The sequence below is a fragment of the Phascolarctos cinereus genome, unplaced genomic scaffold (genome assembly GCF_003287225.1).
Source record: "Phascolarctos cinereus isolate Bilbo 61053 unplaced genomic scaffold, phaCin_HiC Scaffold_726;HRSCAF=1367, whole genome shotgun sequence".
Taxonomy (NCBI): Eukaryota; Metazoa; Chordata; class Mammalia; order Diprotodontia; family Phascolarctidae; genus Phascolarctos; species Phascolarctos cinereus.
Window position 1 is genome coordinate 347,911,114 of NW_027556098.1, and position 25,753 is coordinate 347,936,866.

Sequence of the window (25,753 nt, forward strand, 5' to 3'; positions counted from 1 at the left end):
ATGCGTGTCTCTTCTTCTTACTAGTTGGAAGCCCTGAAACAGGAGGTAGCCAGCCTTGCTGCGAAGGAGGCTGAGCTTCAAGGCACAGTAAAGCAGCTGCAGAGTGAACGAAATCAGTGGGAGGCAGAGCTGCGAGCCGAGCAGCACCGCTTCGAGGAGGAGAAGCAGCAGCTGGAGCAGAAGGCTCAGGCCCAGGAAGCTCAGCTGACCGCCCAAGTGGCCACCCTCCACACCACCCTTCAGCAGCAGGACCGTGATGTGGCTGACCTGAAGCAGCAGGCTGAAAAGGAGCGAGCGCGACTGACTGAGACCCTTCGACAGCAAGAGCTGGCGTCCCAAGGCCTCCGGCAGCAGGTGGAGCACCTGAGCGGCAGGCTGAGGCAGGAAGAGGGGAAGCTACAGGAATTGGTCCGGGATTGGGAGGTGACCAGCCAGACCAAGGACCGGCAGCTAGCAGCAGCGACGGAGGCATGCGAGGAGGCCCAGCGGGAAAAGGGGGCAGCCCTGCAGCAACTGGAAGAGCTGGCGAAAGAGAAGGCCACGGAGTCGGGAGCTCTGCAGCAGCAGCTCCGAGCTGCCAAGGAAGCCTGTACCAGTGCCCAGGCTTGTGCCACAGAGGCCGAGCAGGAGAAGACTGTGATGAGGCAGAAAGTGGAGGAACTTGATGCTCGGGTAGTTGACCTGACAACCTGGCAGGAAGAGCATAAGGCAGAGGCTAAATCAGCAGAAAACCTTCGAACTCAGGTCCAGGAACTGGAGAGCCAACTAAAGGCTGAGCAACAGAAAGTGGCAGAGAAAGAAGGGCTAGCTCGGGAGAATGCCCAGCTCCAGGAACGACTGCTCTCCTTGGAAGAATCAGTACAGAACACTAAGGGCATTCTTGAAGACGAGAAGCGACGGGCTGCAGAGGCCCTGGAGGGGCAGCTGCAGCGCATTTCAGAGCTGGAGGCAGAGACGCAGAGCCTGGCGCAGCAGCGAGAAAAAGATCGGCGGCAGCTGGAGGAAGTGAAGGCTGGGCGGCGAGGTCTGGAGGCTCAGCTCCAGAAGCTCGGGGAAGGGCACCAGGCCAAAGTAGAGGCCTTACAGCAGGAGCTGGCGAAGGTGGCGGCTACCCAGCAAGAGGCAGAGGGAGAATGCAAGCAGCTGGCTGCGGAAGCAGCCTCCTGGCACGCTCGTTTTGAGGAGAGCCAGAAGGAGGAGGCACAGCGTGGCGCCCGGCACAAGGAGCAACTGAAGGCTCTGAACGAAGAGTGCGAGAGAGTGCGGCAGCAGCTGCAGTCGGCCCAGGAGAGAGTGGTGGCGCTAGAGGCACTCAACGATCGCCGGGATACCAAGCTACAAGAAGAACATGCCCGACTCAAGGCTGACCTGTCAGGCACTCTCCGGCGACTCCAGGAGAAGGAGGAGCAGGCTGACAGTCTGGCTGATGGCCTGTCCAGGCTGCAGGAGGAGGTGGCCCAGCTCAAGGCTGCAGCCAGGAAGGCAGATGAGGAAAAGGAAACCTCTTTACAGAGGCTGGCCGAAGAGCAGCGGAGGGCGGGAGAGCTTGAGGCCGCAGCCCAGCAGCTGGAGGAGCAGCAGGGCCAGGAGCTAAGCAGGGCCAGAGCAGCCCTGCGGGCCAAGGAGCAGGAAGCAGAGCGGCTAGCGAGGGAGCTGGAGCAAGCACGTGGCACTCTGGCTGAGAGCCGTGGGTGCCAGGAGGAAGAGCGTGCCCAGCGGGAGCGGGAAGTGTTGCACGTGGGAGAGGAGCGAGACCAGGCCAGGGCAGACCTGGCTGCTGAGAAAGCGGCCAAGGCAGAGCTGGAAAGGAGGCTGCAGAGCTCCCTGAGTGAGCAGCGGGTGGAGTTCGCTGCCCTGCAGGAAGCCTTGGCCCAGGCCCTGGAAGGATCCGAAGGGAAGGAACAGCAGCTCAAAGAGCTACAGAAACAAGAGGCTGCCCTGCAGGTAGAACGGGCAGAGCTGCAGACGACCATCAAGAGGTTGAGAGAGCAGCTAGCCAAGGCGGAGGAGAAGGCTTCCCAGACAGGCACTCCTGGAACCATGGTGTCAGGCACCCAGGAGCTGGAGGCTCTGCGCACTCAGCTGGGCAAGTTGCAGCAGCAGTGTCAGGAGCAGGAGGAGAAGACCTCCGAGCTGGAGCGCCGCCTCGAGGCTGCTCGGCTGTCCCAGGCCAGTCAGGAAGGCACCACCACCACTCTTCAGGCCCAGCTGGAGGAGAGTGCCCAAGAGCTGGCTGCCCTCCGAGCCACCGCCCAGGAACAGAGCAAGGCTGAAGAGGAGTGGAAAGCCCAAGTGGCCCGCAGCCAGCAGGAGGCGGAGAGGAATAACAGCCTTATTGGCAGCCTGGAGGAAGAGGTGTCCATCCTGAACCTCCAGGTCCTAGAGAAAGAGGGCGAGAGCAAAGAGCTGAAGAGACTGGTGCTGGCCGAGTCAGAAAAGAGCCAGAAGCTGGAAGAGCGCTTGCGCCTGCTACAGGCAGAGACAGCCAGTGCCAGCACACAGGCAGCAGAGCGCAGCGCGGCCCTGAGCTCCGAGGTGCAGGCACTCGGGGAGGAAGCCGAGAAGCAGCGAGCAGCTGCAGACAGTCTCCGGAGGGAGCTGGCCTCCCAAGCTGAGCGGGCCGAGGGCCTCAGCCAGGAGCTAAAGGCATGGCGGGAAAGGCTCTCCCAGAAAGAGCAGTCCTTGTCCTCCATGCAGCGTGAGCTCACCGCCGCCCAGAACCTGGTTGGGGAGCTGCTGCCTGTCAAGCACCTCTGCCAGCAGTTAGAGGCCGAGCAGAGTGTCCTGCAGAGCCGTCACCGCGAGGAGCTCGAGCAGGGTGAGAAGGCCGCAGCAGCGCTGCAGGCGGAGCTTCTTCGGGCCCGCCGCGAACTCGGAGAGCTTTCCACACTGCGACAGAAAGTGGCAGAGCTAGAGCGGGCAGCCCATCAGCTGCGGGCAGAGAACGCCAGCTACGTCGATCAGCTGAGCGCGCTCCAGCAGGCCCATGGCCAGCTTGCCAAAGAGAACCGGGACCTGGGGGAGCGGGCCAGCCATGGGCGGCAGCAGCTAGAAGCTGAGCTCAGGAGGGCCCAAGAACTTGAGGCTATACGGGCCAAGGCAGAAGCCCAGGCAGCCCAGAGCCGAGAGGAGGCTGTGGACACAGCCCGGCAGCTGGAGACCATGACAGCTAAGTATGAGAGTGCCAAGGGCAAGGTCGTGGAAGAGAGGCAGAGGTTCCAAGAAGAGCGGCAGAAACTCACTGCCCAGGTAAGGTGCCCAGCCCCAGTGTTAAAGCAGAGGAGGAGGGACCTAGTCACCTCAGGATATCCCCTCAGAGTCCACAGTTTAAGATCCTCCCAGACCCAGTTTTGTTCTGCCTACTGTTTTTTGTCTCGGGATATTGAGAAAGTTGGCAACTAACTACCTCTTCGTTCCCTGGGTAGGCTAGAAAATGCTGATAGAACCTGGAGGACCATGGTCCCCTTATCATGGCCTAGCCCCAGGACTCTTCTTTCTCTTCACAAGTCCTGAGGTGTTGTCAGCCTTTTTTTCTTTCCTGTGATGGATCTGAGACCAATGAAGAGGATTTGTGGTGAAGTCATTGGCCTGTTCCACAGGGGCAAACGTGTGTTTTAGGTGTACTGGATCACTGCACAGTGTGGTCTGGCTGCTAGCTGAGCAAATGGAGGTAGACATTTGGCTGAGCTGAAAAGATGTATTCCTCCTACCCCCATCGGGAAGCCAGTGTCCTAGGATAAGCAGGAGATCTCCCTATCCTTACCCTTACCTGACCCTTGGGTGCCCACCCCAGATCCCCAGCTCTGAACCCCAATTGAGGTAAGCCTGGCAGCAGGACCATGCCTTCATCTTGTCCCTATCCCTAATCTCACTGTCTCTATTGCTCCCTCCCACTTACACAGGTGGAGCAACTAGAGGTATTTCAGAGAGAACAGACTAAGCAGGTAATGCCTGGGGTTCCCGCTAAACACTGGCTGCTTAAGCGGTGACAGTGCATGACCCTGGCTGCAGCTTGCCATCATCATCTCCTGCTGGGAGCTGTTTACTGCGGTGGGGCCTCCCCCCTCTCTCCCTCGGGGTGGGGGATGAGGACGGGGGGTGTGCAAGTGAATAGAGGCCCAGGTCCTGGGCTGCTGTGGAGTATGCTGGGTCTTCCCACAAGGAGACAGGGCCAATGCCTTGACCTCATCTGCCAATTCTTTCTGCAGGTTTCCTCAGTGGGCCTCCTCTACCTGCCATGCTCTCTGTCATGTTAGGCCAGTGGGGTAGGAATGAGACACACATTCCAGTGCTACTTCTTACTTTCCGTAATTTGGTTGTATCCTCTCCAAGCTGCGCTCCAGAGAGACAACCCTTTTAACTTCCCTTAGGCTGCCTTCTGCAGCGTAGATCTTTGGTTCCTAAATGAAGTCTGCAGCCGGCCACCCCCCAATTACCCTCTAACCCAACCCTTCTGATCTTGTTCCTGAGCCAGCTGATTGCCAAAGTGAAAACTAGTGGAATTCTGGGGTTTAGCCTTTAAGTACCATCCTCCTGGTAACTGTGATACCAGTAACTGAGTTCTAGGCGCAAGCCCTGCCCTCTAGCGGGAAGGAGAGGAGCGGTCTTCACAACCTGCTCTTCCCAAAGTTCTATCAAAGGAGCAGAATTGAGCAGGAAAGAGAGCTAAGCAAGGAATACCTTCCATCCTTTGTAGCCCTTCCTACTCCCTCCCCCCCCACCTGTGATTATGTCTGTTTCTCCAGAGCATTTTGATAGGAGTAACCTGGGACAAGACTTTGGATGGGGGCACAAGGAGTAGGAAAATGGCATGGAGGTCAAATTCCTTAAAAGCATTGCTTTTATACATACCTGGGGTAAAGTTGGACCCCTAGACATCTATAAAAGCACCAGCCAAAGAGGCATCATGGTCAGGGCAGATTAGGCTTCTTCTGTCTCAGAGAGAGACCATAGTTTGTCATAAGTCATCACCGCTTCCTGTTGGAAACAGCTCAGAGAAGAGACCATTCCTCCGTGCTGAAGGTAGTAGTAACCCATCAGTGCCCTTCCCAAGTCAATAGCTGGATTCCTACCCCTTCCTCCTGTAATGGACCCCATAGACAGTTGACTCTTTGGACATCAAAGAGTTGACAGTGGATACACCTCCTTATCCCCACCACATAACCTGAGTTGGTGACTTTGTTTCCCTTCCTGTCTCTTGGTGGGATCTGGGTATGCTGCTAACTTGTAGTGCTTCCTAGGTGCTCACTCACCCCTCCATCCAGCACTCCCTCTCCCAACGCTAACCACATCACCGTAAGCTACTAATGCCTCTGGCAACTTGCCTGGCTGTTTGTGAAGTGGGAATTGGAGAGAACAGCTAGGTTAGGAGAAGAAGCTTAGAAACTGGTTGGTGCTTCTGAAAAGCTGATAAGATTTGGCTTTGCTACTTCTAGCAAGGGGGTGGGGTTTAGAGATTGGTTGACCTAGGATGAGTGGAAAGGAGATGGAGGAGATAATATTCCTACCACTGTCTGGGAATATAGGCAGCTGAGGTAAAGATGAAGCATACAACAGCTACATCTGCCTATAGTCCTTATCAGTTCCTCGAAGATAATTCTTCAAGCTTTGGCTTGGAGGTAGATCTGTGTCTTGATTATCGGGGGACAGAGGAGGAGTGGGTTGGGAGTACAGGAGGAAAAACAATAATAACCCACATAGTACGTGTTCATTGTGGACGCTGAAGCCTGCAACTACTAGTACAGAGAAGGCCATTGTTTGTGTTGCATCACCACCTCACTCCTAGAGCAGGTCTGGGGATTTGGGCCCTTCTTTGCATGCTTAGATAGGCCTTTAAAACCTGGTCCCTGTATCTGAGTGGGGAAGGCTCTTCTAAGTCCTTTCTCCTTCCTCCTGTCTGCCTTTCCTTCTCTGTAGGTGGAGGAACTGAATAAGAAGCTGGCCCAGCAACAAAATCTGAAGGTAAGTTATGGGAGCAGGGAAGGGTATTGATTTTGTTCCAGGAGGAGCAAAAATAGTGCCTCCAGCTAGTTCTAAGTTGTGTCTCTTTGACTCTTTGTGTCAAGGTTAGAGGGGAATAAAGAAAGTGGTTATGGCACTGTGGGTGCCCTTACCTTTGTGAGCAACATCTCCAGAGGTTACCTGGCTCTGGTTCATGGGTCATTGAGTGCAGAGGGGAAACTGCTCTGAGGAAGAGACTGGGGTTTTTCTTTCTCCTTCTACCCTCCTTGTAGCCTGAGCCCTAGTCAGATGCCACCAGGCAGGCTAGGAAGCCATCACTCATTGGTAGGATGTGCCCAAAGTTCTGCCAACAGCAAGTGAACCCATTTGGACTGAATGTGGAGTACCTGAAGAGGAATGGTTAGTGTGAATGTCTGGAGAAGTGGTCTAGAGCTAGGTTATGAAAGGCTTTCAGGTCTAAGGTCAGTTTGTATTTTATCCTTGAAATAACAGGAAGCCAAGGAAGCCTCTTGAGTTTAAATAAGGCAGTGATACAGTTGGTCAGGCCCATCCTTTAGGAAAGCTGTTGTGTTAGCTACTGTAGGGTGGGATGGGTTAGAGAGTGGAGAAACTGGGAATGAGGAGACCAATTAGGAAACATTCACAAGAGTCCAGGCAAGAAGTGGTTGAAGGCCTAAACAAATCTTGGGGTTGTGTAAGTAGAGGGAGGCATGGTAAGAGATGGACATAGAATTGACAAGATTTTGGCAACTGTCTGGGGACAGGGAGGGAATGGGACAAAAAGATGATGATACCGAGGTTGCGGACATCTGTAGTCTAACATGCTTCAACCTTCAAACCTACCCATACTCCTTTATGTCTGGCCCAGTGCTAGGTGCTGTAGGGCAGAAGGACTTAATAAGTATTTAATGAAATATGTATTTGAGAAAAGAATACTAGATTTGAGCCCTGACTGTCACGTAGGATTGCTGTTCTTGGGCAAGTCATATAATCTCTCTAAGGGTCAGTTTCCTCATCTGTAAATTGAGGATACCTCCCTGATTGTATTTGGCTGGGGGGGGGGGAGGTACCACATGTGTTGAGTATGCAAAAACACCTTGGGAACTGGCGTGGTTTAATCAGATGTGAGGGGGTAACAAAGGAGGTGAAGCACATATTGGGACAATCTTAGGAAAGGTGCGCAGAAGAACTGCCAGTTAGATGATTCTGCTTTTCCAAGAGGACGGTATCAGCAAGGAAAGGAGCAGTGGGGACAGGAGCTGCCTGGCAGACTCAGGTCCTCCCTGGGTGTGCCGTGTCCTCTTTTCTCCGATGGTATCATGGGATCACAACTAGAAGGGACCTTCAAGGCTCCCTAGTTGAACACCTTCGTCTCACTCATAAGGAAGCTGCATCCCAGAGAAGCAGTGTGCTCACAGCCATACCCTAGCAGTTGGCATAACCAAGATTCAGACTGAGACCAGCTGACTCCAGATCCAGTGCTCTTTTCTGTTATGTGATGCCAACTTTTTACCTAAAACATTAAGAAACAGGACTCTTGGGAGAAAAGACCCAAAATGTGGGGTTCCCAGGCATTGGTGGGGGCTGCTTGAGTCGGGAAGAGTTCGAACTGGCCTCATGGTTAACCTCTTCCTCCCTCCTTCTGTAGCCCCATGAAAGTGAAATCCAGCAGGAAGCTCATCTTCACCAGGCTCAAATTAGTGAGCTGCAGGCTCTACTGAGCCAGAAGGAACAGGCCGCCGAGCACTACAAGGTGCAGGTGAGGAGCCTCAGCCCCTTAGTACCATGATGGTGGACCCACTTCTGGGAGGAAGGTCTCCTGAGCTCTTTGTTGTCTTCCCCCTCACCTGCAGATGGAGAAGGCCAAGGCTCACTATGATGCCAAGAAGCAGCAGAACCAAGAGCTGCAGGAACGGCTACAGAGCATGGAAAATCTGCAGAAGGAGAATGCAGAGCTTCGGGCCGAGTCAGAGAGGCTTGGATGGGAGCTGCAGCAGGCTGGGCTGAAGGCCAAGGAGGCCGAGCAGGCCTGCCGCCACCTCACAGCCCAGGTTCGGACGCTGGAGGCACAGGTGAGAAATGAGAGACTTCTGGGAGCTGGGGGCAGGGCAGAGCAAGGAAGACACAATCCTAACCTGGAGAAAAGGTATGGGAAGTTGTCAGGCCTTCCTCTTGAGCAAGGGAAGGAACCTTTTGGGGTTCTCCTACTTTTTTGTTTCCTTGGTGGTTTGGTGCCCACCACAAGTTAGAACCCCAGTCCGTGGGCACCCCCTTTCCTTACAATCTTTTACGGTCCCTGCTCTGAATGTTTTTCTATACAAGGGAACTTTTTCTTCTGTCTTTGACTTCCTTAGGGGTATATGCCTAGTAATGATGTTGCCTCATTCGAGGGAGGGCATATTTTAGTGACTGTTTTATTTTAATTCCAAATTATTTTCCAGAACGATTGGACAAATTGGCAGCTATGCCAGTAGTGTGTTGGTGTACCTGCCTTCCCATAGCACCTGCAACATAGATTATCTTATTCTTTTGTTATCTTTGCCAAACTGATGAACACAAGGTGAAACCTCGGAGTTGCTTTGATTTGATTTGCATTTTTCTAATTAGTGTTTTGATTAGTGATTGGCTCATTGTTCAGTGATTCTTTTTGATAACCTGCGTTTATTTTTTTTTTTGTAAACTTACCTATTCATAGCCTTTGACCACTTATCTCCTGGGGAATAGCTGTAAGCCAAGTATTTCTGACTTCAAGTCCAGCACTTTATTTATTACTCATTGCTGTCTCTCCAGGCAAGCTTTTCACAAGTATCAGTTGAGCCTGATTCTAAGTAGGTTTCCTCTTCACCTTCCTGAACAAGGACAAACAAGCATTTCTCTCTCTCTCTCTCTCTCTCTCTTCTCTCTCTCTCTCTCTCTCTCTCTCTCTCTCTCTCTCTCTCTCTCGCTCTCTCTCCCTCCCTCCCTCCCTCCCCTCTCCTGCCTGCCAGGTTGCCCATGCAGATCAGCAGCTCCGAGACCTTGGAAAGTTTCAGGTGGCAACAGATGCATTGAAGAGTCGAGAACCCCGGGCACAGCCCCAGCTGGACCTGAGCACTGACAGCCTAGAACTGAGCAGTGAAGAAGGGACACCACTGACCTCTACGAGATCAGCAGCTCACCGTACCCGGTTTGTTACCTTAGCAACATGGTACATCTTTGCCTCAATCCAGCCTTTGAATGAGAAATCTCAGCTATGGCTAGATCCTGAGATTTGATAAGGGCTGGATCCTATGTCTCCATCTAAGATGCTCCAAGGGCAGCATCCATGTGGTAGAGGTCAGTATCATGCCACTGGCATAGCCTTCATCAGGCTGCAGTGGAGTCCATTCCAGGCACAGCACATGAGCAGAGATGTGGAGATGGGAGAGAAGAGAATGAGAGGATGGAATGTAGACTGCTATGACCAGAATGAAGAGTTTGTAAAGGGGCACTAGAGGAGGCTAGAATTGTAGGTTGGAGTCGTCTTAGAGGACCTGGCATGGCAAAGTAAAGAGCTTCTCCATCAGATGGCGCTGGGTAGTCACTGAAGGCTTTTGAGTACGGGAGGAACATGATCACAGCAGGGCTTAAAGAAGATAACCTAAGCAGTGGATGAATGTGGGAGGAGGTGGGGAGGCTAGAGACAGGGGGAACAGGACAGAATTGGACCTGAACAGGATTTTCAGTGGGCATGGAAAGGGCACAGATACAAGAAAGGTTCTGAAGGTAAAATTGACAAGACTTGCCTGCCACCTGATGGGGTATGAGTGAGAGGGGAGAGGCAGAGGTGACTTTAGGGTTGCAGCCTGGGCTGGTACAGGAAGATAGGTAGAAGGAGAGATTTGGGGCATGCATTCAGTGTTGATCACTATGAATAACCATACAGTGCTTCACAGTTTTTAAAATGCCTTCATATGTTCTTTCATTTGAGGGTCACAGCTTTAGTAGTCTGCAGTTCCTTAAAGAAAAGGACAAGTGTAAGAGCTATGGTCGACTTTACCATCTCTAGTTCTTAGTCTGAGTTTTCTTGTCCTTTTATGTCGTCTTTAAGTAGTTGTTAAAATGATATATGTCATTCTTTTTGGTTGGACTTTTCTTCATTCTGTGTCACTTCATTGAAGTCTTTCCATAGTCTCATACACATCATTCCTTATTACCCACTAATAGTCCATTGCATTCATGTAGCACAATTTGTGCAGTAATTCCTCTAATTTATTATTGTAAATACTGCTTGTGTGAATATTTGTGTAAAAAGAGGTAGCAATTTAAGCTGACTCTTAAGTGATAAGTAGAATTTCAACAGGTGAAGATGCCATAGATGAGAAAGACATTCTAGGGGATAGGGTAGCATGTGAGACAAAGGGCATTTGTTGGGGCTGTATAGGTGTATAGGACCTGTGGAGTATTGACAGGCAGGCTGTTCATTAGGGAAAGGTTTTCCAGAAAGCAATGATGTTTGCAAAGGGAGAAGAGAACATGACTTATTGTGGAAAATGAGTAGGCCCCTCTCTAACAGGGCTTATCCTGTCATTTCAAGATTCAAGGTTTAGAGATTTGAAACAGAAAACCGAATGCAATTTTAGTTCATTTGCATCTGTCGTTTCTTGCCACAAAGATAGCACAGATCCACCAATGGCCAAAATTGGCAAATTTGTGCTGCATATCTTAGGTGGTAGACCCAGCAGGGATGAAAATGGTTACAGTGCTGCCCAGACATGAAGAGGCAGCATCAATAGCCTCCAAAATGCCTTGCAGCCCCAAGGGTTTAATAATAGGTTTTGCCTCCATAGAAAGTCATCCCGAACCCAGCCTGATGGCACCAGCCTCCCTGGGGAGCCAGCCTCCCCCATCTCTCAGCGCCTGCCTGCCAAGGTGGAGTCCCTGGAGAGCCTGTACTTCACGCCAATCCCTGACCGAGGACAGGCCCCCTTAGAAAGCAGCCTGGACTCCTTGGGTGACATCATGTTGGATTCTGGTCCCAAGACGCGCTCAGCCCGAAGGCGTACCACACAGATAATTGATATCACAATGCTATCCAGGGTGAGGCTGAAGTCGGGGAAGAGGGGAAATGGGGATGATTTTGGACCCAGGAGACTAAATTCAGGTGCCTCAAGTGGGCACTCATCTAGTTACTTTCTCATCACTTCTATTAGAATGTAAATTCCTTCAGGTCAAATGAGATGTTATTTGCATAGCACTGTGCCTGCACCTAGTAGGTTTTATATAAATACTTAGTTCCTTCTTTCTTCCCTACCTTCCTCTCACTTTTGCTTTTATGTCCTGAGTGCCTAGCCCACAGTAAAAGATCCTCACATCTCTTCACAATGACAGAGCTAATTAATCACCCCTATTTGATAATATTTTGAAAGTGAGCGCAGAACCTGGTATCAGGTGTTGCACAAAGGCACTTGGTAAGTTCACATTAGAATTGGCAAAGCCCAGGTCTCCTGACTTCCTCCCATGCCGTGCCGTGTGTACTTCATTCGGTCTCTAATGAAAGAGGATAAAGAAGAGTGGAATGAAGGAAAGGGTTCAGGCTCCTTTAGATTCTCTTTTATGGCTGAGATGTCATTGCTCCTCCAAAGTAAGTTGTGGCTCCTGGCTGTGGTCTGACCTTGCACTCCCTAAACCCGTGACTCCATATTTTTACAGCATTTGGTATGACTCTCAGGAGCCTCATCTCTCTCTGGCTCAGATGGGGAAACAGAATGGGAAGGTGTTCTGGGTGCACAACTCTCTTTTCAGAACAAATTTTAAAAATAAGAGAAGATAGTTGCTGACCTCAGGAAGCTTAATCCTAAACATATTTAGGGCTAGGAGAAAGAGAGCAGAACTGAGAGTCAAGATCTGACCTATATTCTTGGCTGTTCTGAATCTCTGAACCTGTCAAGTTGTAAATGTAAAATACTCTACAAATGCAAAGGAGTGTTTTTATTAGCAGATGTTGCCAGGACTGACAAAAACAAGAATGTTTACAAAGGAATGTAAACATAACAGCTAGATGAGAGGGTTCCACAGTAAATAAGTTCTAAGTCTGCGGGGTAGATCAAGGTAGGTTGGCTCAGGAGCAAAAAAGGTGAAGCCAAATGATTTCTGTAGAGAATTGGGCTGAGACAGCCTCTCCCCTAAACTGTAACTCAGCCATCCTGTCTTTCAGAAGCTGGATACAGATGAACCTGACAGCTCGAACACATCCTTCTACAGTACACAGTCAGCCCCTGCCCCACAGCGTGGCCTCCGTGGTGGCCTTCGCTCTGCATCCTCAGCTCAGTCCCTGGGTAACTGCCCGTCCCGGGAGTCCCGGACCAGGCTGAGTTCTCTGGAGGATGGTAACTCAACCCTGTTCAGCCTTCCTGGCTACAGGCCCACCACACGCAGCTCAGCCCGGCACTCCCAGGCCAGAGCATCAAGTGGGGCCCCTTCAGGTGAGAGACCCCAGGGGAGAGGGATGGTCTACAAAGGGGGCTTAGAAGTCGGCAGGTTCCTGCCAGGGGACCAGGCATACAACTAAAGTAGGCTGTCAGCAGTCCTAGCGTTGAGAAGCTGTTATCTACTCACAACACTTTGGAATATTTTTAATCTACCTTGCGTGGAGCTGCATTGTGTCACTCCTTGACATGCTCCATTCGGCCTCTGGGCCAAGCCAATGTGTGTTCTCAGGGACTGCAAACTAAATTTAAAATCAGTCTGGGGCGGGGATTCATAATTGGGATGCTGAAGAAAAAATCATACTGCAACCCGGTGTTTGAAAGCTTGTGTCCCTCGGGCTATTTGCCGTCCATGGAATCGGTAGATCCTGGGGTCCTAGATGTCCAGTGGGGCCAACCCTCTCATTTTACAGATGAACAGCAGAAGCCCAGAGAAATGAAGTGACTGACCTGCTTTGGCACAGGTGGCAGGGCTCCTATGAATCCAAGTTCTTGAGAATAGGGGTTGTTCTGTTTTTTTGTCTTTGCATTCTCATCACCTATCCCAGTGCCAGCAGACATAATAGTAGGTGCTTCATAAATATTAACAGTGTGCGGTGTGGTCACGATTTGTGACCAGGTCTCCTGCCTCCAAATCTAGTTTCCTTCCACTGTGAATTCTCTTTTTGCACTGTTCCCTGGCATTAGCTTAGGATTAGCCTTAGGTAATCAGAAGCAGACTTCACAGAGACCACGGAAGTTAGATTGCCTGTTCCTGTGTGTGGCCCCAGGTGTAGTCTTCTCGACTGGCTCAGGATAATAATCGATTATCTTTCGCCCCTTGCCTCAGAATCTGGAGTTCTAGGCATTTGCCTTTTGGTCTTACCACTCCCCAGGTCAGTGGGAGGCACTGGGGGCTGCTGCTCCAGTCTCTTTCCCTGGGTCTCTCTCACCCACACCTATCTGTTGAGCCTTATGGGAAGGGATTTGGGATAGAAGGAATCCCTGGTCTCCTCCAAATTTGATCATCTCTGAGGGTCAATGGATTTAGAGTACATCAGGGAAGCAGAATGTTAAGTGCAGGAAAGCCGGCTCATCTCCTCTAGGCCCTGTCTCTTTTTCCTGTCCCACTGCCCCCCTGTCCATCGCAGGTCGAAGCAGCTTCTATACTGGCACCTGCCAGGACGAGCCAGAGCAGCTGGACGACTGGAACCGAATTGCGGAACTGCAGCAGCGTAACCGTGTCTGCCTCCCCCACCTGAAGACTTCTTACCCCTTGGAGGCCAGGGTGAGGCCGACTCCACCAATTGGGCCCCCAACCCTCTCCTCTTCTCCCCTGCCCACCTAGAGTCTGGTGTTTCTCCCTTCTCCTTGGCCACTTTGACTTAGCCCAGCTTTGTACAATTTTGTCAGCTCTGCTGTTGAGCCCTTTAGGCCCCCAAGGTGGATATGGAGATCAGGGGCTCAGGCTTCTCCCTCTCTTCCTTCCTGTCCCCCGTGTCTGAATGTGCTTCTGCCTAGAAAGGATATCTACTTTTACTTATCCTTGCTCTGAGTGTCCATCCCCACTTATCCTTTATACTGAGTCTTCAGGTAGACATTTCCATGGCAGAAACTAATTATATTTACTCTGTCCATGGGTTTCTTAGATCAGTTTTCTAACCTTAGGTAGTCATTTCAAGCAGGATAGGAGCCCTCTGAGTGAGAAGATTTAAGTTTCTTAAGTCAAGTATGGCCATTATACACGGGCCCTGGGAACCTCCCCTGAAGTCCCAGCCCACACTATGTTACAAGCTACTTGCCTGTCTCATACCTACCTTCTTTTTGTCCCATGCTTCCCTCAGCCTTCCATGAGCCTGACCACAATTACAGATGAGGAGATGAAGACCGGAGATCCCCAGGAGACCCTTCGCCGAGCCAGCATGCAGCCGGCCCAGATCAATGAGTACAGTGCTACACATCGTATCCCCTCAAGTGTCACTACCCGGCAGCACCGGAAGCGTGTCTCCACTGAGCCTGACCAAGGCCTTGGCACCCCAGAGGTATGTGGTCCCCCGTGCCTCATTTCCCGTTATCAGATCCTCACAGGGAGATGGGATTGGGGGGCCAGTGGTTGGAATTACCATCACTTCTTTACAGCGATCAGAATGAATCTCACAGAGGTGGTTGGTAGTGGAACATGGCCTCTGGCCCCATCGCCCAACTTGAAGTTCAGGCTTTCTGTGCTAGGGCACATTGTGAGGAGAGACCCCTTTTTGTGTTGTCATGGGACCCTGCTGGGTCCCATTAACCTGTTCTTTTTTGTCTCCATGTTTGACCCTCCACTGTTTGCCCTTCCTGAGCCTGCTCTCTTCTCCCAAGCTCCACGCTTCTGACAGTAGAGCAGGGTTCAAGCCAGCCCCCACACCTCCTCCCAGTCTCCTTCAGGAGAATCCAGGAGGATCCAGCTCTACTGTCACCCGCTTCCTCTTCCACAGGCTAAGAAGCCAACCAGCTGTTTCCCTCGTCCCCTTACTCCCCGGGATAGACATGAAGGTCGGAAGATGAGTGCCGCTGAAGGCCATAAGAAAGGGGCTCTTGCGTCCAACAAGCAGGTGAGGGGGATGGTGCTGAGAGGCGTACAAGAACCCTTGAGGGGTCATTGAGCTCACCTCAAAGATAAGGCTGTGGATGGGGAATATTCTCCCACAGAGCAGGGCACTGCCCACCCACATGCAGGCAGCTTTCTTTTCCTCCTTCTTTTCAGACCAGCAGACGCCAGTCATTGGCCTTCAACATTCTGAACACACCCAAGAGACTGGGGAACAGCCTGCTTCGGGGGGCTGCTAAGAAAGCCGCAGCCAAGGCCTCTCCCCTCACTCGAAGTGGGACCCGCCGCTCCCCTCGCATTGCCACCACCACTGCTGGCAGTAGCACTTCTCCCCGGGCTAGGGGCAAGGTAGGGAGCCAGGGAGAGGGCGGGTCTCCCCAGGCATCAGAGTTCCCAGGACAGTGTTCCTCCATCCAATCTACTGTCCTACCTGCAACCCTCCTCAGACCAGGGATCTGTCTTCCTGCTGCATAACTGCCCCACTATGCCCCAAGGATCCTGTGCAAATAATGATGGTCTGGGGACACCTTTGACCAAAGACAGAAGTGCTCTGACCCTCTGCCCAACCTTGGGGGGAGCTCGGTCTGGTTTGGAGCCAAGATTGTTTCAGGACCCCCAGCTTACTCTTGTGGGGAAGCTTAAGGGCATTAGATAGCCAAGGATTGTGAGAAAAGAGACGGCCAGTCCCCGAGTTCAGGGAGTGGGTTATTTGCTCCAGGGCGCTTCACCTACCTGCGTATCTCGTCTCTTTCAGGCAAAGCACTGAGGGACCAGGATCTGTGAGCATCTTCTGCCCATATCTTCCATGACAGCTCCCATTCCCCCTCGGGGCCCTCGTGCTGGGCCTCAGCCCACTGTTCTCCAGTGCCTTCTTTCAGTGCCCCAGCATAGGGAGACTTCTCATCTCCCTAGGGACACTGATGCCTGCCTCTTACTTCCCCTGCCTGGAGTCCCACACAGCACACCTACCCAGGGAGGCAAGTGGGGAACCAGAGGCTGCTTCCTGGGAGCTGGGGCCTGGCTGATTCCTAGCCAGATCATCCTCTACCTGTCCCCCATTTACCTTGAAGCACAGTAATCCCTCTTAGCTCTCCAGCAGAGAATGGAAGATCCAGTCAAACTGAGACTGTCTAGGTGGCCAGGCCCCAGGGACCAGCCTGTCTGGCTCCCCTTTCCTCCCTTCCTGAGCTTGTCTCAGCTATGAGTTTTGGAAAGTCCTGTCAGTCACAGAAGCGGGTCTGCCTCCTGGTCCCCTGTGCCTCCCATTAGCTCTATCCCTAGGGGTGATTCTTGTGCTGATGGCTGTGGTTGCTCCAGGGGCTGACATTGGAGAAGCCAAGTTCTCAAAATTAGTTGGAGAAGAGTCTCTGCTACCTACATCCCAGCTGCCTGGGCTTTTCTGCCTTTCTCCCCAAAGGTGGCCCCCAGCCCCCATCACAATCCTCCTCCTCGTCTAATGACTAAAGCTTCAGCAGCCCCTGCCACCTCTAAGCCTCTTTCCTGCTTCTCAGTGCTTAGCTGCTCTGAGGAGGCATTTGCCAGCAGACAGATGACCCTGAGGCCCTCAGGTCACCTCACCCCCAGCTGATGGAACCCGTTTTAAGGGGAACCTGGGGAAACAGACTGGATGGCTGTGTCCCCTTTCCCATCCTCTGCTCCTGTGGTTCAGAGGGTAGTCAGAGGTACCCATCATGACACTTCCTTCCTCTGGGTACTAACTGCTTCCCTGCTCCTTAAAGATTTTGAAGAGACAAGGAATAGGGAGGGTATAATGGGACCTGGAGTAGAAGGGAGGGGGGTAGGGTCAGGGGTCATCTGTTTGAATTTTTTAAATGTTATTACTTGTAAATAAAGTCTTATTTTTCTCCCTGAGGGCTGGGCTGGCTTTGGGGTTGGGGGGAGGTTTAAACTACTTATTCTCAACATTGTCCCTTTTCCCCTGTGCTGGCTGGGGCCCCCACGCCTGCTTCTCCCGCTGGTGTTTGCCAAGGGCAGGCGAAGCCGCCAGACTGCTTCACTCAGAGAAGGGGTTGTGAAAGCACCTGCAGGTTCTTTCTTTGCCTGGCGTTGCCCCCACCTGTCCCTGAGATCCTGCTCATCCCCTTCTGAGCATTGGTTCCCCACTTCTTGGTTTCCCTTGCTCCTCTTTTCTCAGATTTCTAGGGCTCTTTTCCTCTGGGTTTTAAAGGGTTTAGTAGAAAGATTTTTGGATTTTGAAGTAGAGTTCCTGAGGTTCAGCTGTGATTATTCTTTTTTGTCAGTGGGATTTCAGAGAAATCACTTCTCCCTACACCTGTTTCCCCATGTGCACAATGAACAGATGCTCTCTTAAGGAGCAGCTCCAAATTGCATGATTCTGTTGGTGTGCAGACCCCCTCCCCACCTCGCCCAGTCAGCCAGCTCAGGGTGCTGGGCTATCGGGCTGAGGCCTGAGGAACAGATCAGAGACCACCTATCACCTGCTGTGGCCCTTTTGAGGAATCTGATGACTTGGACCCAAGGATGAGGACCAGACAACGCCTGGGGTTAACATTTTATTGTGAAGGCTTCTTGTCCTGTCTCTGCTGCTTTGACTGGTCAGGGCCGGTTGGATGTCATTGGGGTGACTGCCTGGGATTCTTCCCCAGGTCTGGAAGTAGTCAGGGATGTGACTGGACTGGGACTCCTCGGCTGGTGGCTGAGGTTTGGAGTTTGGGATGTTCTCATGTCAGGTTCCTGATGGGAAGTAGAAGGAAAGGCCTAGGATTGGGTGTGCTTCTGAGGGAACCCCCCCCCCCCAGCCCTTCGTAGGACTAGGCATATCTAGCAGGTGCTAAAAAAGTGGCCCCTTCTTTGCTTTCTGAGTCTAAGAGAACACCTGGATGGATGACCTGGGCAAGGCCTTTTCTCTAGCTAGGCTTCTGTTTCTGATGTGTTAACTGAATCTCTGGACTTTCCTAGGTTGGAGCAGTGAGTCCGTGCTTCCTACTGTTGTCCTCTGGGTCATCCTCTAGACAACAGGGAAGGGAGGAGGGGCTTATCTGCACAATTACATTCACCTTTTCACAGACAACCCTGACCTGTGTGCTCCAGCGTGTGCGCTTGCGTGCACACACACGTGCGTGCACACACACACGCCCCCCACCCCATCCCTCCTATTCTTAGCATCCACCCTCGGTCAGTGTGCTTGCTCCACTCCTTCCCTTGGTCCATCTGGCCACTCCCATTATCCTCACCCCAAGCTGGGCCAGGAGCACATGGTGCTGAATGACCTGGGCCGGGTCCACTAGAACGCAGGAGAAGTTGGTGCTTTGCAGAGTGGGGCTCAGCTCCTCCAATACAAGGTCTCGCTGTAGCCAGGTTACTCCACTCTGTTGCTGCCTCCTGTGGAGGGTGTGAGTAGGTGAGGGAGAGAGCAGAGCACCCTGGGCCTTGGATAGACTTTCTTCCTAGCCTCCCTCACAAACCCTTTCCCCTAGTTACCGAGTCTTGTCCTCCCGTAGTTTGCCTGGAAGATGTTCTATGAAGGAATGGTTCCCCAGCCAGTACAGGAAGCTGGAGTGGGCAAAATGACTACAGCCTTTGCAGGACAGGATCAGCGTCCCATCTGAGGAGGTGTGAGACAGTGTTCTCAGTGCTAGGGCCAACCATCGCCCCTCCCCTTTTCTCCCAAACTTCAGTCTCAGTTGGAAAAGACTTACTACACACCTACTGTGTGCCCTCAACAAGCGTAAACATCCATTTTCCCTCCCCACCCTCATCTGTGCACAGGTAAGGAATCTAAAGCCCCTGGAAGAAAAAGGCCTTACCTGGAATAGAGGATAGACCCTAAGGCTTTTTAGTTCTCATCTCCCACTCCTTAAGTTGTTGGCTTCTTACCTGTCTCTGCTGGAACCACTTTCTGGAGGTCACTAGCAGCCTGATTCCAAATACACAGACCTAATTTCAGTTTTCATCCTGGCCGCCTCTGCCTACTCTGAAGCAACAGATTGCTTCCTCCAGCTAGGTCCTCTCTTTGGGCCACAGTGGAAAAGAATATTGGGCTTGGAGTCAGCAAGACCTGGGTTTAAATCCTAATTCGGGTATCTTCTAGCCGTGTGACCATGGCCTAGGTCATTTCAGCTTTCTGGGGCCTGAGTTTTCTCATCTGCAAAATGGGGGTGATATGCCTCCTCATGGGGCAATTGTGAGGATTCAAGGTAAAATGAGAAGGTAAAGTATTTTGCAAACTTTCCAATGCCATGTAAATGTCCTTTGTTGCTTATTTTGTTACCCAGTCCCTTCCCTGACTCATCCAACTTTCTCATCTCCTTCATTGAGAGTATTCTCCAAGGCTAGTCCTGAGTTGCAAAACTGTAACCAAGGTGAAGTTCTCAGGAAGCAGGTGGGCAGTCCACTTGGAGAGCCTGTTTATTCCACTCTCACTTCTTCCCACGTCCGGGACCACTTCTAATGGTGTTCTGCTGGCTCTATGCCAGGACCCCAGTTGCTGCCTCTTCCAGTTTCTCTGGAGCAGCCGACCCTTAACCCTGTGCAGCTGCCTAGACTATTGGCTTGCTAGTTGACCTGAGCTTCACAGAATGGCCACCTCTAAACAAGCAATGCTAGAATCCCAGATCCCAGGTGAGCTGCTCTGTGCCTGGCTCTGCCCAGCTTCCTCCCTCTTGATCTCCCAGAGGGCTTTCTGTCTCAGGACCTGAAGTGTTTTCTACCTACTTCCATCCCCATCCATTTGCCCCAGGTACCCAATAATGAATACTGGCTCTATCAAGTTCCCTTTTGTCTCCACCATCACCCATGTCTCTTCCATGCCCACAACTCTTAGAACTTGGGTAAATGAGTGAAGGTATGAGTGGCTAAACGAAGGTGGTGTGTGGTGGCTTCAGGGTAAGAGGAAGATGGATCAAATAACGCTTGTTCTTAAAATATCACAGCTGAAAAGATCCTTAAAGATCATCAAATCCAAGGGTGGCGAACTTGCAGCCTTGAGGCCACATGCGGCCCTCTAGGTCCTCAAGTGCAGCCCTTTGATTGAGTCCAAGTTTTACAGAACAAATGTTTAGATTCAGTCAAACGGCTGCACTTGAGAACCTAGAGGGCCACATGTGGCCTTGAGGCCACGGGTTCCCCACCCCTGATATAATCCATGCCCTAATTTATAGATGGGAAAACTCGGGCTCAGGGGGTTATGATTTGCCCAATGGTAGTGCTCGCAATAATGTCAGCTAGAACTTTTCCTCCAGCCCTATGATTTCTCCTAAGCCAAGGGATATTACTCCTTAGGGGTGGGTGCCCTTGTCCACCTACCTTCAGCCCCTGCCCACCGACCTCCCCCCAACCCCTGCCTCCCAGTGTTCTCATGCCTCCTTACTCGACATCTCAGACTCTGTCCTTTTCACCATCACATCCAGGGCCGTCTCTGGGCACAGCAGCACTGTGGGCAAGAGTGGCTTATAGTAGAGTGGGTATGCACATTGCTGTACTCTGGGGCAAGCGGTTCTGCCTCCCGTCATATTCCGGGTGAAGAAGCTTTCATCCACTCCATAGCATAACCCAAGCACAGAAGGCAGTTAGTGAATGAGAGACCTTCTTCCTAACCAAGTCCCCTCTTCTCTCCTCACCTGTATCCTGGGCCCGGGCCAAGCCCAGCGTCATTGTCAGCAGCATTGGGAAGATGAGTGAGCCAGACTGGACCTCGGGGCCTAGAGAAGGGAGTGGAGTGGGTGATTGGGGCTGTGGAGGGGGAGGGAGGTGTCCCTTGCTGTGTTTCTCAAATCCTGTCACTGGGGAGAGGGAGCAGACCAGGTAGGAAAGGGGCTCGAAAGGGCTTGGAATCCTCTGAGGTTCTCAGACTCTAAGGAGCAGGGCCAGATCTAGGGTCCCAAGTATCACAGCACTTGCCCATGTTGATTTGTCAGGCAATCCTATCTCCGCTGCCTCCCTCCCACACGATCACATTCACCTTTTCACAGACAACCCTGACCTAAGCGCACGTGCGTGCACACACGCACACACACATTCTTACACTGACTCCTGTTCACCATAGATTTCATTCACCCACCTCCTGTCCTAGGCTTCCTACTGTTCATGGTGTTGGTCTCTCTCCTTGGGTATGTTACTGGTCCAGCTAAGGCTGGACTTTATATTGTCTCCACTTCCCTCCCACGCCGGTTCCATTTCCTCTACTCATCCCCACTTCCCTGGGTGGTGAGGGCTGGGAGGGGCAGAGACGTCAGATCAGTGACCACCAGTGTGACCCATGAAAACGAAACGTGTGTGTGTGTGTGTGTGTGTGTGTGTGTGTGTGTGTGTGGTTTCAGTAGCACCATAAACCATCTTCACATCCATTGTCCATGGGGTCCATATAAGTACCCGAAAGGCTGAATCACACAGTCAACTGGGAGTGAAGCTACAACTGGAGGCAGTGATGCAGTGTTGCGTTTGGAGTCAGAAGACTGGTTTCAATCCTAGCTTCACCTCTTACTAGCTATGTGTCCTGGGGTGTCGCTTCATCTCTCTAGGACTCAGTTTCCTCACCTGTAAGATGAGGAGGCTGGGCCAGATGATTTCTAAGGTTTCTTTCAATTCTAAATTCATAATACTATGATCTGTTTTCCTGACTCAAGCCTGTAAGTGTGATACTTTTCTTACCTTTCCAGTCTTCTTATATTTTACTCCCCTTCTCAAACTTTTATGAGCCCTTGTAGCACGTGACTCTAGGGACGTCTCTTGATTTCATGCCTTTTCACATTCCAGCCTGGAATGATCTTCCTCTTCACTGGTCTCCCATTTTCTCCAGGAGATGTTTCCCATTCCCCTATTCTCCCCTCCCCAAGTCATCACCCCTGCCCCAATTTCTTCCCTCTGACACTCTATGCTGTATTGATCTGGATTGCTATATATGCAGTTGATTTCATGTTTCATGTAGACTGTGAGTGCCTTGAGGGCAGGGACTATGTATCTGCCTTTCTTTGTACCCTCAGAGTTTAGCAATGCTTATTACTTAATAAGAATTTAATACATGTCTGTTAATTGATTGTGTGCTCAGGTACCACTTCTCCAAAATCACAGAATCAGAAGAGCTGGAAGAAGCCTCAGGGACCATCTCAGCCCACTCTTACTGGGAATAATTTCCTCTACAACATCCCTAACTAGTGGTTATCTGTCCTCCCCCTGAATAGCTCTAGCAATGGGAAACTTACTACTCACTGAGGTCATCCATTCTACTTTGAGACTGTTGTAATTTTCCAGAAATTTTCTCATTATATTTAACCAAAATTTCTTTGCAACTTTCCAATAATTATTACTAGTTTTGCCCCTGTGGCTAACCAGAACATAGCTAATCTCTTCATGACAACCAAAACTCTCATAATCTAGTTGGTGAGATGGGACTTCCTTCAATGAGTTTAATGACAGTAAAAGAGAGATGTCACAAGATAGTTTATGAGCCACATGAGTGGGAAGAGACTATGAGGACCAGAGGAGTTCTGAAAAGTGAGACATCCTTAGTGGGTGGGTTGGAAAGACTTCTTGGAGGACTCGGAGATCTGCATTGGAGGATCAGTGAGATTTGGGAAAGAGAAGTGAATAGAAGGAAGAGATTTGAGTGTGTTTGTAAGCCACAATTAGGAAACCTAGAAGTTCAGGGACTTCGTGTCCCACTAGGGCATTTCCTGATATTACTGTGATCAATGATAGTCCATTAACTCTTCAATCACTAGAGAAAATTCTCCCTTTTTAAAGCATTGGTAATAAACATACTACAGCCCATTTTCATCCAAGAGTATTTCTCCATTGCTTTTTGGATCATTTTCAAATGTGATTCTTTAAAGATCTTGGTGTTCCATGATTCCCAGACACACAGCATCACAAGATTGGTATTTAGAGTACTTCCCACAGAGCTAGGCATGTGCTCTGGCCCCTTTGACATGTATAACTCAGCAACTCCTGAGTGGCTCCTCAGTCTCCACGATTGGGGTTGTGTGAAGACAATAGATGCATGAGTCAGGAAGAGCCTGTCCATTTCATAACCTAGAGAAGAATTGAGGAGAAAGGCTTTACCCCTCTTTAAGCAGGCTTTTTTTTTCCTTTTTGGGGGGAACTCTGCCAACTCTCCCTTGGACTTTCACTGAGGGAGGGGAGGGATTTATTTTCTTATTTCCCTTCCTCCTCCCCAGTAGCAATATGGGCCACACCTTGAGCTCATGGCAGTGAGGATTTTTACTTGCCAAGTCCTTGATTCTGCCTGTTTCTTCCCTGGTGATCCTATGAAATGGACCTTTCTAGCTACAGAGGCTACTTCATGAGGTTGAGTGTTCCTGGGTTCTTATTGGTAGCAACTATCCTAATGCAAGGTGATTCCTGCAGCTATGCTTCTTGGAGATGGCCACCTACCTACAGGAGCATCCGATCTGTGCAGGAGAGCCATTTCCAACCGGACAGGACACCTGGACCTCGTAAATTATTCAGCTAGTACAGGTCTGGGGTAAAGCGAAATGTGTTCAGCAGCCCCACAAAAGCACCTTTACCTTTTGAGGTGATGATAATGATAGTGGAGAGGCAGCATGGCAGAGTAGATAGAAAGCTTGCCTAGGAGTAAGTTTCAAGCCCTGGTTTCCAGTGCTGCCTCTGACACTTACTGGTTGGGTGATCCTGGAAAAGTCAGTTAACTTCTTCATGCCCCAGGTGACAAAAATGATGCATTGCAGAGCAGCTGCCCTTCTTCATTGGTGGTGGGACCAAAACAAAATAATGATGGTAATGGGTTATTGTTTCAAATCTGAGAGATTTGTCAATGTATGCTTATGAGTTTACTTTAAACATTTCTTTTGTGGTAGAGGAAATAAATAGCTGTTATAACTAATACCTCGTTTTTCTAGAAGGGATCCTATTAATTTCTTTGTGGGAGACTCCAGATGAAATGGAAGGAATTAGTCCTTGACCAACTAATTTTCTCCACCCCAGGATATAAACACAGACAAGTGAGATGGTACATGAAGCAATATGGCAGCTAGAGGTGGTGCAGTGGATAGAGTGCCAGGACTGAAGTCAGAAAGACTTCTTGAGTTCAAATCAGTTCCCAGACACTTACTAGCTGTGTGACCCTGGGCAAGTCACTCTTTGCCTCAGTTATTTATCTGTAAAATGAACTGGAGAAGGAAATAGCAAACCACTTCAGTATTTTTGCCCAGAAAACCCCAAATAGGGTCATGAAGAGTTGACACAGTTGGACAACTAGAAGCAGCTAAGTGGTGCAGTGGATGGAGTGCTGAGCCTGGAAGACTTGAGTTCGAATCCAGCCTCAGACGCTTACTAGCTGTGTGACCCTGGGCAAGTCACTTAACCCTATTTGCCTCTGTTCCTCACCTGTAAAATGAGCTAGAGAAGGTAATGGCAAACGATCACTCTAGTATCTTTGCCCAAAAAAATCCCAAGCGGGTTCATGAAGAGTCAGACATGCTTAAAAAAATGACTAAACAACAAAAGTAAGCAAAGAGCAACAGAGATGATGGTTAGTGTTCAACAAGGCGTCGACACTCTCAATCAATTGATAAACATTTATTTAGCACCTACTATGTGGCAGCCACTGTGCTAAGCACCAAAGGTACAAAAAGAGGCAAAAGACAGTCCCTGCCCTCAGGAGCTCACAGTCTAATGGGGAAGACAACTCTGCTACCTCTTTAGGAAGTATGAAGCTCTCTCCCTGATGGAATTAGAGAAGCAGTTTACTTTGTTGGCTGGCGGGAAAATGACCACTTCCTCAGTCACCTTTAAAAAGCTTGCCTGCTAAGCTCTGAAGTCAATGAAGCTAAGAGAGGGCCCCATGAGAGAAGGGGGTATGATCTCTATTCTCATGCTCTTTGGCCATGGCGGGAGAGCTACTCCCTGAGTAGGAGATAAAGCCTCCTTCGGGGAGCACAGACCTCCCCGCTCTCGGAAAGACACACAGGACCCACAGAGAGGGAGACCAGTTTAGTCACCCGAGGCAGGAAGCGGCTTCACAGAGCGGGTCCTCTCACAGTAAAGAAGATCTATCTATGGGTTCTAGAGAGTAACAGCCCTAGCAATTGGGAATTGAGCTTCATCAGGGAGCAGCTCCTGGGAGCACAGCTCGTTGACCTGCCTAGCAGAAACTCTGTGGCCAGAGGAAGGGAGGAGGAGGATTCCACAAGAAGAGAAAGTCTATATGGAAGTCCTCCAGGACCAGAGACATGTTGGTTGCATGTGCTCCCTACATGGGGGTCACTAAGTCTGAGCTCACTCTTCCTATAGATGGAGGGATGGATGGATGGATGCATGTGTTTGTGGGAGAGTAAATCCCCAGGTTTATGGAGAGAATGTTTTGTAGCTATTATTCTTACTATGCCATTTTAGGAAATGTCATTACTTTTGAGTTAATTGTATCTATTGGCTGTTAAAATGAATGTGATTTGTTGGGGAGGGGAAGTCAAGGCTCATGAATTATATAATTTTGGGAGGTCTGGACCACAGATTGTTCTAGCAACAGGAGGTAGCAGCCACCCTCTGGGTGCCTGACCCTTAAATACAAGTGCAACTTGGGAGAAAAAGGGAAAGGAGGTGTTACATAGGTAAGAGCCATACCTAAGCTTCATTTTAGATTTTTTCCATACTTCCTCCAGAGTGGGGGAATAATGAGTCAGAGAGTGAGAGAAACCTGATCCCTTCTCTTTGGAGTTAGGCTGTCTCCAAGAGGAATCTGGATTCCATATAAGTCCAGAGTAGAAGTCATTTGGAACCCCGAGGCCATAGGGCACTTTGAAAAAAAATGAAGTTTTGC

The 25,753-nt window shown here is 50.6% G+C and overlaps 2 protein-coding genes across 2 annotated transcripts in view; one reads left to right on the top strand and one right to left on the bottom strand.

The window, feature by feature from the left end:
• Positions 1 to 16,848, top strand: part of NUMA1 (nuclear mitotic apparatus protein 1) — a 64,770-nt gene extending 47,922 nt beyond the window's left edge. Inside the window, 13 exon segments of the mRNA XM_020967828.2 lie at positions 25 to 3,249; positions 3,903 to 3,944; positions 5,917 to 5,961; positions 7,610 to 7,720; positions 7,815 to 8,033; positions 8,949 to 9,127; positions 10,770 to 11,019; positions 12,137 to 12,404; positions 13,538 to 13,674; positions 14,231 to 14,428; positions 14,864 to 14,980; positions 15,133 to 15,324; positions 15,731 to 16,848. Coding sequence (XP_020823487.2) covers positions 25 to 3,249; positions 3,903 to 3,944; positions 5,917 to 5,961; positions 7,610 to 7,720; positions 7,815 to 8,033; positions 8,949 to 9,127; positions 10,770 to 11,019; positions 12,137 to 12,404; positions 13,538 to 13,674; positions 14,231 to 14,428; positions 14,864 to 14,980; positions 15,133 to 15,324; positions 15,731 to 15,742 — 4,995 coding nt within the window. The 3' untranslated portion in view covers positions 15,743 to 16,848.
• Positions 16,849 to 17,497: 649 nt separating this feature from the next.
• Positions 17,498 to 21,123, bottom strand: IL18BP (interleukin 18 binding protein). Its single transcript, XM_020967843.2, has 6 exons — positions 21,017 to 21,123; positions 20,577 to 20,657; positions 20,327 to 20,389; positions 18,439 to 18,562; positions 18,192 to 18,339; positions 17,498 to 17,691 (listed from the first exon to the last, which is right to left on the bottom strand). The coding sequence occupies exons 1-6, from the start codon at positions 21,042 to 21,044 to the stop codon at positions 17,554 to 17,556; spliced, it is 582 nt and encodes a 193-aa protein (XP_020823502.1). The 5' UTR covers positions 21,045 to 21,123; the 3' UTR covers positions 17,498 to 17,553.
• Between the last annotated feature and the right edge of the window lie 4,630 nt (positions 21,124 to 25,753).

Coding starts and splice junctions, on each gene's coding strand:
- IL18BP (XM_020967843.2), bottom strand. CDS start 21,044: ATGAACAGTAGGAAGCCTAGGACAGGAG. Junction 20,390..20,576: donor GGCCCGGGCCCAGGATACAG/GTGAGGAGAGAA, acceptor TCTTGCCCACAG/TGCTGCTGTGCCCAGAGACG. Junction 18,563..20,326: donor GACAGAGTCTGAGATGTCGA/GTAAGGAGGCAT, acceptor ACACCTCCTCAG/ATGGGACGCTGATCCTGTCC.